Here is a 16,551-nt window from a genome sequence, read left to right as displayed (position 1 = left end):
ACAAAATTTGGCCATTTTAAGTATGGTGTACTAAAATTATAGAAAATTCAATCTATTAAAGTTTACTAGGAATTTTTCATGTAAAGCCATTTAAAGTTCTATAAAACAAAATATTAAATTAGAAAATATACACTGAAAATATATTTTTTAATTAGTACATTTGGATCATATGGATATTCCATAATTATTTCTGATTTACATTTAATGTATTGGGTTTTTTTTTTTTGCATTATTGCTATATTACATAATTTAGTTCAGAAAATTCTTTATAATTATAGCAAAGACTTCTTGATGCACATCTCAACTTCAAAGTATTTTATACTTTTTTCCTCCTCAAAAACATGTTCTTAGATGTCCTGAATACCTTTTTCCAAAGTATTGTACTTAATTTCCCCCTTCCCATATTTTGAAAATATGAGTTTATATCCTTCCACTCAAGTATTTGAATGTTTTGCCTTCACTGAAATAATAGGTGACTGTACAACACTTAGTTACCTTTCCACCTGATTATTTGATCAAGAAATTACTTGATCATCTCCTGAACTTTTGATTGGGATTAGAACTGGGTGGTTTGATTTTTGTTCTAGTCTTTAAGATTAGAAGTTTTAGGCCAGGCATGGTGGCTAACGCCTGTAATTCCAGCACTTTAGGAGGCCGAGGTGGTTCGATCACAAGATCAGGAGTTCAAGACCAGCCTGGCCAACATAGTGAAACCCTGTCTCTACTAAAAACAAAAATTAGCCGGTGTGGTGGCACGTACCTGTAGTGTCAGCTACTCAGGAGGCTGAGGCAGGAGGATCGCTTGGACCCAGAAGGCAGAGGTTGCAGTGAGTTGAGTCTGTGCCATTGCATTCTAGCCTGGGAAACTGAGTGAGACTCTGTCGCTCAAAAAAAAAAAAAAAAAGAAAGAAAAGAAAAAAAGATCAGAAGTTTTAGTTTTCTTTGTAAGTTGACTTTCCTGTCAATCTGAAATGGCTCTTAGGGAAAACTTTCTTTGTAGGTAAACAAAATGGAATCACAGTTGCAAAACGACTCTAAGAAAGCAATGCAAATCCAAGAACAGAAAGTACAACTTGAAGAAAGAGTAGTTAAGTTACGGCATAGTGAACGAGAAATGAGGAACACACTAGAAAAATTTACTGCAAGCATCCAGGTGCGTGCATGCGTGTGTGTGTGTGTGTATATTAACTGAAAACTGTTGGGATTCAATAGGAATTTATCAGAACCATTTTGGTATTTGCTTACAATTTATAATATATATAAGGGAGGGAGGGAGAAGGATCTGTAGGCAGATCTAACTCTTGTTGATTTTATTTCCCTGAGTACTAACTGATTGATAATGCCCTGTCACAATGTTGCTCCAGACACAGCTATTCCTGTTTTCCATTTTAACTCCATAGAAACATGACTTGCCTTAACAACGATATGACCCTTTATTTTTAATCTCTTTTCAAAGTGGAATATTTTCTTAATTACGAAAAAGCAACGCATGCTCACTGTTTTTTTTAATAAGTTTTCAGAAAATACCCAAATGATCATCACCTTCAGTTTTGATGTATGTTCTTCAACTTTTCTAATATCTAGTTTGCATGTAATATATATATGTGGTAGATATATGTATATATATAAAGTATGCATATGGCTTTTTTAATGTCATATTAACTTTTTTTTAATAAATTACAGTTTTCTTTCCAAGCCAGTATAAATTTACTTTGTTCTTAATTGCTTTAGAACATTTTATTTGTACCACAATTTGACAGAGGTTTTTCTGTATTATTATGTACATGGCTGTGTTAAAAAAAAAAATCCTTGTGGGTATACATTCATTCAGTTATTTCCTTAGATTTCAAAAATTACAGGTATCACACCATATGTGTACAATGTTTAAGGCATTTGTTACATAATGCCAGATTATTTTCAAAAAAGGTTATAAGTCATGCACCACTAATAGCATATTCAAATAATTATTTTTCTGAGTCTTTGAACACTAGGGTGGTCTAAATAAGTTTGCTACCTTGTAAACAGAAATGTGGCATTCCAACTTGTCTTTATAATTTTGTGTTTGTTGGCCATTTTCATTTTTTGTATCAATGGTGTATGTCTTTTGCCCTTTTCCTATTGGTGTTTCTTTTTCTTGAAGATTTTAAGTGCCCTTTTTAAAATTCACAATGTTTAAAGCAAATGTTAAAATATTGACCTTAAATGTTAAAACTCCTCTCTAGCGTTTAATAGAGCAAGAAGAATATTTGAATGTCCAAGTTAAGGAACTTGAAGCCAATGTACTTGCTACAGCCCCTGACCAAAAAAAGCAGAAATTGTTAGAAGAAAACGTTAATGCTTTCAAAACAGGTATGTTTAAAGATAGACTTTTTTTTTTTTTTTTTTTTGGTCAAAAACAGCTTTTTAAAGCTTGCAGTATTTAAGTAGCAGAAGCTAAGTATATTCAAGTCATTGCACTAAATATTATGGTTTTTAATACTAAAAAGTAAGTGCTATTAGTCTCATTTGACAAATAAGGAAATTGAGGCACAGAGGTTTTTGTTTTTAAATATAATTTGCCTAAGGTCACACAGCACGTGGTAGTATAGAAGTAAGTGTTACAGTCTGATTTTTAATTTCACACTTTTTATACCTTGTCCCTAATCTTTCCAAAACCCCTTCAAGATAGTAGTTACAGATTTAGAAAAACTAAATCACTCCAATAACACAGGGAATAAGTGGTATGCATTCAAAGAAAAACAATGTTTAGTTGAAAACTTAAAATACATATATTTTCTTTCTTTCAAAACTTCTTGTGCACATATAGACATGTAAGTGTTCTACCAAAATAGAATCTTTAAGCAGGAAAAGGAATCTACAGGCAAAAATGGCTTTGTAGCTTTAATTGAAATCCCCTGATCACATACCTGATCAGCTGTGATTGTCTTTCCATGTTGGTTTCAATCAAACATAGATGTACATCTTACTGAGAGAGGAGATGGTGGGTTATGCCACAGTCCCCTTCCAGGCTTAGAGAATCTTAGCTAGTGACTCCAGCAGACACAGCAAGCTTCATTTTATTATTAAGAAGGATTCCTGTTGCAGTTTGCTTCATGAGCCAAGGAAGACAAATACTGATTAACCATCCCAAAGAACCAATGAGAGTGGAATTGGAGCAATTATCCAACTGCTCCCAAAATGAGGGGATTTTCTTCTAAAAGAAATTAAAGTGTTGACACATTTGTACAATACATATCAAATGTTCATTTATACTCATATTAATTTGTATGTATATGTCTCTCTATATATCTAATATTCAGGCACTCACGTAGCATCTGCTACTGGCCAGGCTTTGTTTTAGGTCATATTGATAGAGCAGTAAACAAAAATAGTTTCTCTTTCCAAGAAGCACACATGTAAGATGGTACATATTTGAATGGAGACCCAAAGAAAGTGTGAGTGGTAAACTGTGTATATTTGAGAGAAAAGCATTCCAAGAGGAGTATAAAGGAGCAAAGGCTGAGGTAGGAGTATACTGGTAATACAAACCATTGTGGTTGGAATAAAGGACAGGATCCCAGATCCTCTGGGGCCTTCAACCACACTCCCCTTTCCCTACAAGTACCCACAGCAGCAGCTTCTCAACGGTCGGTTGAGAAGCCAAAATGTTTATCTGTGCCATTAATGGGAACATTTTCATGGAGAGACTGCAAGAATCTGTGTTTCATCCTTACTTGGAAAGGAATCCTTGACTTTATTAGGAGCTCTTTATATCTTAGAAATGATGCATATTATCAGTAGACTCTGTTAATGTCTCATGTGGAGGGCCCATTTGTGTGAGCATATCTTTAAGATTCAATATTTTCTTTTCCATTCATTGAAGTTTTAAAAGTATATTACATTGGCTAATGGCAGAGAAATTGAGATGCCATTACAGTAATTCAGGCAAGATGCGACTCATAGCATATTTTTTAACTCTTGAACATATTCATATTTTTAAATAAACAGGCTACAGTAAACCTTTATGTCTAAATGTGTACAAACATTTTATATTTAAGGTAAATATAAAATGGGCTAGGCATCGTGGCTTATGCCTATACTCCCAGCACTTTGGGAGGCTGAGACAGACGGATCACTTGGGGTCAGGAGTTTGAGACCAGCCTGGCCAACAGGGTGAAACCCTGTCTCTACTAAAAATACAAAAATAAATTAGCCAGGTGTGGTTGGTGGCACACACCTGTAATCCCAGCTACATGACAGGGTGAGCCTGGAAAATAGCTTGAACCTGGGAGATGGAAGTTGCAGTGAGCCAGTATCACACCACTGCACTCCAACCTGGGCCGCAGAGCAAGACTCTGTTTCACAAAAAAGGCAAATTGTTAAATATAGAAGAGTGACGTCAGAATTGTTGGCTACACATGCCACAGCTTTTCCTTTCTAATTCTAGTTAGACATACTACTGTAGGTATTAAAAAAGAAATGCACTGCAGGTCCTTGAAAACAAGAAGGAAAATACTCTGTTGAATTTCTTTTGGAAGGGTATTCAGGGATAGAAGCCTTCCTAGCTGCATGCCTGATCCCGCAATCACTGTGAGTGGTGCTGCTGGCTGTCAAGCAGCTGTTGCTCTACCCTACAAGTGAGCCAAGCACACAGGCACAGCCTAACAGAATTTCAGCCACGAAGATCATTACTGTGAGCAAGTTAATCCCATCAACAAATGGAGTAACTTAGACCTGAAAGAAGTGATTACCAGTGTTAGCAATATATAGGACTTTTAAATGTCTATGTTTAATATTCTCAAGAAAGTAAGGAGCCATCCATAAGCCCCCCAAAAAGTATGGTTTTGTTTTGTTTTTTTTGCTTTGCTTTTGTTTTGTTTTTAGAGCCAAATAGTGATTTCAGATACTTGAAAAATAGAGCTACTGGAATTAAACTCAATAAATGGGATAAAAAGTCGGGCTAAAGAATTACCTGATAATATAGTACAAAAAGATAAATTCCAACATCTGCCTAAAAGAGAGCAGAGACAAAGGAAGCAGTAGTTATATCTATCCAATCCTTTTCTCTCAGCAAATCCTACGTGCCTAATACCCACGTACCATAGGAGCTTTATGGGAGCCTCCACCAGTTATCTCAACATTTTTTATTGCTTTTCAGTATCCTTGATAGCTTGAATTTCCCACCTTTTTGCTACCTTTTCATTGTTCCTATATTGTATAGTGATTCAGATTCAAGTATGGAGAACAGAATCCACTATGACTAGGATAGGATTTGTGTGGTCGGTGGGTATGGTGGAGAGGGACAGGGTAATACATTGTCTACAGTCATTGGGATGTCTAAAGAGAGTTTCTAGATAAAACATTCAAAAATAATTTATTAAGAAATAAGAAATTTCTCTACATTTGGAAAGTAATCTCTCAAATTTGGAAGATGACACTACAAGTACCAACAGCAGAAGTACATTGTACCTATTATAATCCATACCATCATAGTCAATGCCACTGCCTGTTTGACTGGACGCCAGACCCTCTAACTTCATTACAGAAAATCCAGACCTCTGTGTGAGTGCTTGCCAGAAGAAACATGCCCAATTTGTTTATGACTTGCAAATTATGCAAGTACTTTTGATTGAATTGACCTAAATTACATCTAAACCCTATCTACAGGGGAATCTGGGAAATGTTAACTTTGACCCTTCATTGTCACAGGGAGGATTGCTAATTGATCTTATATCCTCCACTTATAATGTGGAGAACTGCAAAGTTATGTTAGCAGAAGAAAATAACCACAGTTTCTTCACTGTGGGCAAGTGAATACTGAGTTAAGCACATAGTGTGTCTAAGGCTAAAAATTATTATGAACTTAGTAGTCAAGGAAGTGCCCTAAGAAAAGCTGAAAAGACACTTTAAAAGAAGCTGAGAACATGAAGCCATTAACAAATGGTGTATTTACAGCTGAGCCAGAGAATTTAACCTGTGTGTTACTATAATACCATTTGTTTTGATACGGGATATAGTTTTTTTAAGGTGCTTTTTCCCATGTCTAAAATTTGTTTTAACGCATCCTGTATAGTCATACTGACTGAAGAAGTGTACATCTAACAAATGATGTTCATTATCATAGAAACACAAATTAGGTTCTTTATTTTTAAATTTCAGAGTATGATGCTGTGGCTGAGAAAGCTGGTAAAGTAGAAGCTGAGGTTAAACGCTTACACAATATCATTGTAGAAATCAATAATCATAAACTCAAGGCCCAACAAGACAAACTTGATAAAATAAATAAGCAATTAGATGAATGTGCTTCTGCTATTACTAAAGCTCAAGTAGCAATCAAGACTGCTGACAGGTAGAGTATGCATGTTATCTAACCTGTTTTCTCTTTTCCTACCTTTACATTGGAAAGGTTACTATTTAATGTTCCATAAAATGTTTCTTTTACTGTTAACTTATTAAACCTATCTGACACATTACCCAATAGGACTTTCGTGACGGAAAACCTATAATGAACATTTATCCTATGGCCAAGTAAAAAAGCTGGTAAACAGGTCTGCCATAGGAAAGTGCAGGTAGACTTTATTCTGTGCCCTATTGTTGTGAGGGCATAGAAATCAGTTTTGTTTCTCTGGTCAGGGAGAGGGAGTAGTTGGTCATTAAATAGATACAGGCCTTAAAAGAATGAAAGAGGTAAAAATAGGATCACTTAGCAAAATTAATTCTCTTGATAATCTACATTTTATTTTTTAGTTTTAGTTTTTGATACAGAGTCTTGCTCTGTTGCCCAGGTTGGAGTGCAGTGATGTGATCTTGGCTCACTGCAACCTCCGCCTTCCAGGTTCAAGCAATTCTCCTACCTCAGCCTCCCAAATAGCTGGGATTAGAAGTGTGCGTCCCATGCCCAACTAATTTTTGTATTTTTAGTAGAGACAGGGTTTCACCATGTTTGTCAGGCTAGTCTTAAACTCCTGACCTCAAGTAATCCACCTGCCTCAGCCTCCTGCTGGGATTATAGGCGTGAGCCACCTTGCCCGGCCTTAATTTTTTTAGAGTATTTATTGACGTGTTTCCAAAATAATTAAAGCTAGGTATGTATATAAAATATTGAAATTTAAACAGCCATTTCATTTCTTTTTTAGAAATAAATGATTGCATATTGATTATCCGGTTAAATTAATCCAGAGTGTTTTACTCAAAGATAAAGAGCTAATAAGGGAGAAGTAGTGTTTCGCTCTTTCAGAAGTACTTGTTGCCTTGTCTTGAACTGGAAAGCATTTGAAGGTAAAACTTTATGGGCATAGAGATTTAAGAATCTCTGATGAGAAAATGACAAGAATTTGATAACTTAATGAACAATGTTGCATCAATCTAAAGTTAGATGATATAAGCAGCTTATGTAAGAAAGACCTTTTTAATGAAAAATACACAACTCATCCCACAAGTGTATAAACCTACAAAAATTGATTTACAAATGATTTTGTAAATCATAAATTTAAAACTCAATGTGACATTTTTTCTATTCATAAAATGTCATGAAAAGTTCTTTAGTAAGTTTTTAGAAACAATAACGAATCACCACATTTTCGATGCATCATTTTGCTTCTTTAGAAACCTTAAAAAGGCACAAGACTCTGTCTTTCGTACAGAGAAAGAAATAAAAGATACTGAGAAAGAGGTGGATGACCTAACAGCAGAGCTGAAAAGTATTGAGGACAAAGCAGCAGAGGTCGTAAAAAATACAAATGCTGCAGAGGTAAGACTTGCTTTGTATTGAAGAGGAGATGGGATGATACTGGAACCAATTTAAAGAGGTGGATATGTGACATCAGTGCCTAGAATGTAGTAAGCACTCATAGATTAAAAGTTCTATAACTGAATTTTTATTTGTACAATAAGAATGTTATAATTTGTGAATTTAAATGCTTAAACTATTTTAAAATGGAAGGGGCATGGGGAGAGATTGGTAATTTCCTCATCTTTGTAATGTGAAAATGACTGCTCTATTTGGGAACTTTCTATCTAGCAGCTCTTTTTTGTGTTTAGAAATCCTTACCAGAGATCCAGAAAGAGTATCGCAATCTGCTTCAAGAATTAAAAGTTATTCAAGAAAATGAACATGCTCTTCAAAAAGATGCACTTAGTATTAAGTTGAAACTTGAACAAATAGATGGTCACATTGCTGAACATAATTCTAAAATAAAATATTGGCAAAAAGAGGTGAGACCGTTACCATTTAGTTTAAATATTCTTTATTTTTAAAAAAAGGGTTTGGGGAGGATTGTAGGGGTTGGGGTTCTTAAATTTTGTTGGTTTTGTTTGTGACCTATGTTGTGATTGTTAATTCTATGATCACTTCTCAGGTTTATATGGGACATAATGAACAATATAAATTGTTATATACAGAAAAGTCTGAGTGATTGTTAGACAACTACCCTTTCACTGTGGGACTGATCTGGACGTTTAAGAAAAGATTACATGAAGACTTTTGAGTGTTACAACTATTTTTCTTGAAGTCAGTCCTTTGAAAAATAATGGACACACAAATCAGTCACAAATCCTATTGTTTTAATAGCTGTGTAATTTGTCATTTTTTTCAAACAATGAATTGTAATATTGTGCCTTCTAACTCTCCCTTAAATTGAACTTTTAGATTTCAAAAATATCATTGCATCCTATAGAAGATAATCCTGTTGAACAGATTTCAGTTCTAAGCCCAGGGGATCTTGAAGCAATCAAGAATCCAGATTCTATAACAAATCAAATTGCACTTTTGGAAGCCCGGTGTCATGAAATGAAACCAAACCTCGGTGCTGTTGCAGAATATAAAAAGAAGGTATGAAGAACAGTTTACATATACTAGCTGGAATTCTTTTTAGTCAGCGTAAATTAACAATGCTGTCGGCAGGGCGTGGTGGCTCATGCCTGTAATCCCAGCACTTTGGAAGGCTGAGGCAGGTGGGTCATGAGGGCAGGAGTTTGAGACCAGACTGGCCAGGATGGTGAAACCCCTTCTCTACAAAAGATACAAAAAAATTAGCCAGGCGTGGTGGTGCGTGCCTGTAGTCCCAGCTACTCAGGAGGCTGAGGCTGGAGAATCACTTGAACCTGGGAGGTGGAGGTTGCGGTGAGCCAAGATCACACCATTGGACTCCAACCTAGGCAACAGGGCAAGACTTCGTCTCAAGAAATAATAATTAACAATGCTAAGTCTCATATCAAATTTATCGGAGATTTTTCCTATCATAACATTCTTTTCACAGGAAGAATTGTATTTGCAACGGGTAGCAGAATTGGATAAAATTACTCATGAAAGAGATAATTTTAGACAGGCATATGAAGATCTTCGGAAACAAAGGCTTAATGAATTTATGGCAGGTTTTTATATAATAACCAATAAATTAAAGGAAAATTACCAAATGCTTACTTTGGGAGGAGACGCTGAACTGGAGCTTGTAGACAGCTTGGACCCTTTCTCTGAAGGAATCATGTTCAGGTTTGTAATCCCACTGTTAACCTACTTCTACATATTCTCCAAACGCAGTATTTCTTAGAGGTAGGACGTGAAGGCAAGGTGTACAGCTTGTTTTATTTGATGATAAATACTAATTTGTTTCCATGCTGTTTATGCTTGCAGTTTACAGGGGCAAATAGCCAGTATTGACAAAATATTTGTCTAGTTCATCTTTTAAATTTTCAAACCATTTTAACATCAGGATTGAGAAATTATATTTGGTAAGGGGAAAGAATAGCAAGAAGTATAAGTACTTACCTCGCTCTTTAAATCTTAAAATTTTGATATGTGTTCCTATGTATTCATCCTCCAGTGTTTTTATAAAAACAGAAAAAAGTTCATATTTGTGAAAAGCAAAGAACATATTCCTAAGAGAATATGGCATAAGGCAATTAATGGAAAACAAATCATGAGGCCTTAACTTTAACTATACAAGTAATTTGACTAAAATTTTCTTAATCATTTCAGTGTTCGACCACCTAAGAAAAGTTGGAAAAAGATCTTCAACCTTTCAGGAGGAGAGAAAACACTTAGTTCATTGGCTTTGGTATTTGCTCTTCATCACTACAAGCCCACTCCTCTTTACTTCATGGATGAGATTGATGCAGCCCTTGATTTTAAAAATGTGTCCATTGTTGCATTTTATATATATGTAAGTAATCATTTCAGGATTTTCATTCCAGAAACTTACGGGAGTACCCTAAGCATTACACATGGAATTATTTATTTCTTACTATTGAACTTTTCTTTATTCTCTGACTCCATCTCCTCTGATATCACTGGAGACCAGATTATTTTTTATTTGAACCAAATATTTCCATTTTGGAGGATTAAAATATAAATTAAAAATGCAAATTAATCACAGAATCACAGCCAAAGTCCTAGGTCATTTTCCTAGATTTTTTCCACTAGAAGTCAAAATAACCACATTCCTTTCAAACTCGAATACTGTTTTATGAATTATTCCTGCCATCATTCCTTTACATGTTATCAACGTAATGTTTATTGTCCAAAAAATATTTGAGGTTACATGTTTGTGTGATTTACCTGTTACTACTTAACATTTCTTATTCTTTCTTTCTCTTTAGGAACAAACAAAAAATGCACAGTTCATAATAATTTCTCTTCGAAATAATATGTTTGAGATTTCAGATAGACTTATTGGAATTTATAAGACATACAACATAACAAAAAGTGTTGCAGTAAATCCAAAAGAAATTGCATCTAAAGGACTTTGTTGAACTTGTTTATACTGAAGATTCTTCAAATTGATTCAGTGTATTACTGATTTTTTTTTTCTATTTGTAAAGGATTATGAGTTGTATAAAATACATAGTCCTTAAACTAGATCACGAAACTGGTTTCTATTTTATGCAGTTCCGTCATTTATAAGGTCTAATAAAATATTCTCTGTAACTACTTCTAGATTACAAAAATATGACCATTTTGTAAGTAGCAGATAATGGAGAAAAATGAGATACCTGGAGGGTCACATAACTTACCCTTAGTTCCAAGTTGCTGCCAGCAAAGTAAAAAGTATGTTAGTTGAGGCAAAGTCCTAAACTAGCTTATGCTATCAAGGCTCAGCATACCTTCATGGGCCTTTGACTTACCTACACTAGAAAAGCCTGCCAACTGATCTTGGATCAATTCTTTAAGGCATTCCACTTAGCTTGCCAGTTTAGACAAACACCAGTTATTACCCAAATACTAAGAACATATTTTTGTAAACCATTCTGAATTATAGTGATGAGAATTTACATATCATATGCTTTTCTAAAATTTGATGTGTTTGACCACTTATGACTTAAAAGAGAGCCAGTAAATTAAGATAGTGTCTTAACAAGCTTAGCCTGTCTCATAAGTTGAAAAAATCCCACTATAGTTGCTTGATGAGTATGAAGTAAGATGGCCCGACTTACACTGGTTCGACTTACAAATTTTCAACTTTATGAAACGTTTATCAGGGTACTCAAATGCATTTCAACTTGATGGTTTCAACTTATGGGTTTACCAGGATGTAGCCCCACTGTTGGAGCATCTGTATGTGAGTAATCTTTGCCTATAAATTTGTCAGGGTATTTTTACACTGTTGGCTCAAGAATGTTATAATGCTACTGGACATAGTTGGCAACCACTTGGTTTTTGGAAGGACTTGCAATATTGAACTAGAAGTCTGCCCTAGCTATTTAATTCCTGGGTATTTATCCTAAGGAATTAGAGTTGTTTCTTCTGTGGACCATTGTTTTTGATATTAAAAAAAAAAAAATACAACAGTTTGTATCATGTAACTGTAAAAATGTAAACACATTTGTAGCATGGCCTTTTAAATAAAGCAAGATCTGAAATTCAAGTATGGTAATTTGTTCTAAATCAAGAATATATAAGGAAAAACGTTTAAAATGCTATAATTATAATCAAGTGTTTTCACTTGGTGGGAGAAATGAATAGAATTTAATACTTCATTATTTTTTTGGCAGAGCATCTCAGTTACCCAAGGTGGAGTGCTGAGGCAAGATCTTGGCCCACTGCAACCCCGCCTCACAGGTTCAAGGGTCAAGGATTCTCTTGCCCTCAGCACCTGTAGGGGCTGGGCCTACAGGTGCACAGCACAGTGCCCAGCTACTTTTTGTATTTTTAGTAGAGATGGGGTTTTGCCATGTTGGCCAACCTGGTCTCAAACTCCTGGCCTCAAGTCATCTGCCTGCCTCAGCCTCCCAAAGTGCTGGGACTACAGAGATGAGCCACTGCACCCCAGCCTGCAGTACTAAGTTTCAAAGAATTAGAAGTACTTAGAACCACCAGCCAGGTGCGGTGGCTCAATCCTGTAATCCCAGCACTGTGGGAGGCCGAGGCGGGTGGATCACGAGGTCAAGAGATCGAGACCATCCTGGTCAACATGGTGAAACCCCATCTCTACTAAAAATACAAAAAATTAGCTGGGCATGGTGGCGCGTGCCTGTAATCCCAGCAACTCAGGAGGCTGGGGCAGGAGAATTGCCTGAACCCAGGAGGCGGAGGTTGCGGTGAGCCGAGATCGCGCCATTGCACTCCAGCCTGGGTAACAAGAGTGAAACTCCATCTCAAAAAAAAAAAAAAAAGTACTTAGAACCTGTATGAAAATCCCATAGCTACCACTCCTGAGTGGAACTCTCATTAAGCCACTCAGTGCAAATATCAAAAGGAGTTTATTAAAATCTTTTATTATAAATAAAACAAAAATATTTTAAGATTTATATATGTTAACTTTTGCAGTCTTCCTCCAGGTAAAAATACAAAACAGCAGCATAAGAACCAGTTATTCATATACTTTATTTATACATAACAAAATGAAAAATTTTACTAAAAACTGGCAAGACACAATGTCAATAGTATAGATACATAATTTTGTGTTTAGCTATAATTCCTACCAATTATAAACCCTTATTAATCTTGGCCTACTTCCTTAAACTTGAGTGATAGCATGAACTCTGAATATAATGTATGGGTTCTCTCACACAGCTATATGGCCTTGGGCAAGTCACTTTTGTCAGTTCCCTCTACAAAAAGTAGGGGTTAAAAATATTCACATCACAGAAATGAGAGATTAGATGGCATACATTTCATTGCTTATGTGTATTTTAAACTACCAGGCACTTTTATGGTGTGACTGGTATAACGAATGCAACTTAACATTCTTATCTCTACCTTAATATCTGAGTGTGTCTCTCCTTACCTCTATTAATCCTTTAAATGTTCTTAACCCACACAATAGTTAATTGTGCTAGGTGTAAGTCTGATTCTAATCATAAATTGACTTAATGAAGTTATGTTAATGTTAAGACTTGTTCTCAGCAGATATGAACTTAAGTTTTACAGCTAGTTCCCTGAAAAAGCTGTATTTATTTATGATAGTTTATATGCAATCTGTAGAGCCAGGAACATTGTCTAATCTGACCCAAAACATCTTTTTGAACTAGATAAAGAGCAGCCCTTTTGGGATTTCTGGAAAGCAAATCAACTTGCACTTAGGGTTGCATGGACAGTGGGCCAAAAGTCATAACATATGCATCATAACTCCAGTCTCTGTTAAAGGGAACTAGAAGATTTTGATTTAATAAGCTCTCTTAAGCAAAGCTAAGAATATAAAATAGTTGTTAGAACTTCTGCATTAGCTTTAGGGAATGTTATGGAAAAGTTTGTTTTTGATATGAATAAAGTCTACAGGATGCCATCAAAACCTGTTGCAGAGCAGTTCACGAACATGATCCTGTTCTAATAAGAATGAAGGGTTTTTAGTTTTTTGAGATGGAATCTTGCTCTGTCACCCAGGCTGGAGTGCAGTGGTGCAATCTTGGCTCACTGCAACCTCTGCCTCCCAGGTTCAAGCAGTTCTGCCTCAGCCTCCCATGTAGTTGCAACTACAGGCACATGCCACAATGCCCAGCTCATTTTCTTTGATTTTTAGTAGAAATGGGGTTTCATCTTGTTAGCCAGGATGGTCTCCATCTGACCTCATGATCCGCCCTACTGGGCCTCCTAAAGTGCTGGAATTACAGGTGTGAGCCACCGTGGCCCGCCAAAATGAATTTTTATCGAAAAACTTATTTGACTGATACATAGAAAAGTTAAATACAATCTTAAATTTACACGAACTATATATGACAAGTATTAGAAAATGCTGAACCCCAGGCACAGTGGCTTACATCTGTAATGCCAGCACTTTGGAAGGCTAAGGCGGGGGGATCTCTCTCTTGAGTCCAGGAATTTGAGACCAACCTGGGCAATATGGGAAAAAAACATTTCTACAAAAAAAAAAAAAAAAAAAAACATTTTTTTAAAATTAGCCATGCCTGGGAGCATGTGCCTTGTCCCAGCTACTCCAGAGGCAAAGGTAGGAGGATCAATTGAGCCTGGGTGGTCAAAACTGCAGCTAACGATGGCCAGAGCACTGCACTCCAGCCTGGGGGAAAAGTGAGACCTCTTCTCAAAAAGTTTTTTTTAAAAAGCCACTGTTCCCTAACAGTTATCCAAAAGCAATAGCTTTATTCGGAGTGAATGCTAATAAATATTTAGGGCTCTTAAATCTACCTAAAACATGTATGTTTTATCAAAAGATCTTTAAGCAATGCTTTATCACTTTAAGACTTTGTTGCTTGATTTTAAAACCTCTTTATCATCCTTATTCACCCATTCAAAAGCTTCAAGCCACATCAAAACAAAGGTATATGTACTTTCAGATTTTGCTATATATAAAGAACTATAAAGCCAATTAACTGCAGTATATAATAAAAGACAATATTGGTACAAGAATGTTTAAATGTCACAGCAACATTATGTTAACCTTCACAAAGCCAATAAAAAATGGGATGGATGGTTATTAATTTTCAAAGTAGTTACTAGATTTTATTTCCCAATAATTTGAATATTTCAGGTATCTCATTTCTAACTTTGACATATCATTGCTAACCAAAAGAAGCAACAAATATAAACAATATTTCTATTAGTTGCAGCGCTAATAAAGCTCAGTTTGCTATTTTTTCATTTAGCAATGGTTAATCTCTACTGCACAGAAGAAGCCCATTTAAACAACTCAGATTGACGTTTTCAATAAGAAACTATTTTCCTCATGAATTCCTTCAATAAATAGAAAATGTGATACAGTATATTCTTTACATCATGCAGACTGTTAGAGAAACTTTGGTAAATGGATGTCGAGGCTTCAGAAAACCATACTAAAGTAATTTCATTTAAAAAGGTTATGATGTGTTGGTTGAAAAAGAGTATCAACATCAGTATCAATGAAATTAATGTAACTATAACAACGTTTAAAATTTTTAAAAATTCAATTCCCTTTTCATCCTTATCAGGCCAGGAACATGGCATCCTTTTTGGAGAAATTTTCATTTTGGGAATGAGAACTTTATTAATTTGTCCAATTTCTGTTCTGTTCCATTCTTCTTTCAATACTTTGCTTACTCGAGGATAAATTTCAACAGGTAGAACCTCAGGAAGTGGTCTTTGTTTCAAGATCTGTACACGCTGGCGTACATCATCAACTTTTTCAAGAAAATTAAGTGGAGACTCTTCTTGTAAAGATGTTGTCAGTGTCATTAATTCAAGCTGCTGCTCTCTTATTTCTTTCATTCTTTCAATTTGTGGAGTATATTCTTGATTAATCAGATTGCTAACATCATAGAGAGCTGTTAAGAAAATTTTTTTTTTCTGTTCTAATGTATCATTAAGCTCCTTAAAATACTGGAGAACAAATTCCTTTTCACCTTGGACCATTTTCTGAGAATGAGATTTTTGTTCTTCCAGCTTTTCAATAAGTTGAGTAAGATCTGTCCAGTGTGTATCAGTCAACTGTTCAAGCAGTTTTTGAGGAGTGTCCTTTTCTTTCAAATAGGCACTTTGAAGGTCATCTATAGGATGACCATGATGTTCACCTATGGTAAGGCAATGACCACAAACTAATTTTTTGTCTAGTAGACAGTAAACATTTAATGGTTGCCTGTAATGTTCGGGGCAGGTGACAATATCTGGATGGTCTTCTTGCTGGTACTTTTCAATAATGGCCCTTAAAGCAAAATTAACAGGTAAAGATTCAATGCCAGTTGGAGCAATTTCAATAATACTTCTGCAGTTAGGGCACTTGAGTGGAATTCGTAAAGGTCTCCATATATAAAAGTTACCAGATGCCTGAAGAACATTTTCCAAACAATTTCTACAAAATGTATGGGAGCATGGCAGTACACGAGGATCTTCAAAAATACTGTAACATACAGGACAAGTTAACTCTTCCTCAAAATTGTGCATTTCCTGTCAAGAGGAAAAAGTATTTTAAGCTTACATAGAGACAGCTGTACATATTAACATTCTAGGCATTAACCTCCAAATTGTTACTACACTGTTTGTCATTTAAAAGAGAACGAGGTATTTTTAGCTGGGCGCATTGGCTCGCGCCTGTAATCCCAGCACTTCGGGAGGCTGAGGCGGGTGGATCACGAGGTCAGGAGTTCGAGACTAGCCTGGCCAATATGCTGAAACCCTGTCTCTACTAAAAATACAAAATATTAGCTGGG

At 35.6% G+C, this 16,551-nt stretch overlaps 2 protein-coding genes across 3 annotated transcripts in view; one reads left to right on the top strand and one right to left on the bottom strand.

Moving 5' to 3' along the window:
* SMC4 (structural maintenance of chromosomes 4) overlaps positions 1-10,899 on the top strand; it is a 36,535-nt gene extending 25,636 nt beyond the window's left edge. The window contains exons 16-24 of the mRNA XM_017537319.2: positions 1,001-1,153; positions 2,223-2,349; positions 6,139-6,328; positions 7,585-7,729; positions 8,020-8,193; positions 8,627-8,809; positions 9,237-9,469; positions 9,956-10,139; positions 10,576-10,899. Of these exons, the coding sequence (XP_017392808.1) occupies positions 1,001-1,153; positions 2,223-2,349; positions 6,139-6,328; positions 7,585-7,729; positions 8,020-8,193; positions 8,627-8,809; positions 9,237-9,469; positions 9,956-10,139; positions 10,576-10,728 (1,542 nt within the window). The 3' untranslated portion in view covers positions 10,729-10,899. The remainder of the gene's footprint in view (positions 1-1,000; positions 1,154-2,222; positions 2,350-6,138; positions 6,329-7,584; positions 7,730-8,019; positions 8,194-8,626; positions 8,810-9,236; positions 9,470-9,955; positions 10,140-10,575) is intronic.
* A 3,947-nt stretch (positions 10,900-14,846) lies between these two features.
* TRIM59 (tripartite motif containing 59) overlaps positions 14,847-16,551 on the bottom strand; it is a 12,909-nt gene continuing 11,204 nt past the window's right edge. For both annotated transcript variants that reach the window (XM_017537312.2, XM_017537314.2), the window contains exon 3: positions 14,847-16,288. In XM_017537312.2, the coding sequence (XP_017392801.1) occupies positions 15,074-16,285 (1,212 nt within the window). In that variant the 5' untranslated portion in view covers positions 16,286-16,288 and the 3' untranslated portion in view covers positions 14,847-15,073. The remainder of the gene's footprint in view (positions 16,289-16,551) is intronic.

The sequence above is a fragment of the Cebus imitator genome, unplaced genomic scaffold, assembly GCF_001604975.1.
Source record: "Cebus imitator isolate Cc_AM_T3 unplaced genomic scaffold, Cebus_imitator-1.0 Scaffold102, whole genome shotgun sequence".
Taxonomy (NCBI): Eukaryota; Metazoa; Chordata; class Mammalia; order Primates; family Cebidae; genus Cebus; species Cebus imitator.
Note: the sequence above shows the minus strand (reverse complement) of the source record. Positions and strands in the feature narration are given on the sequence as shown.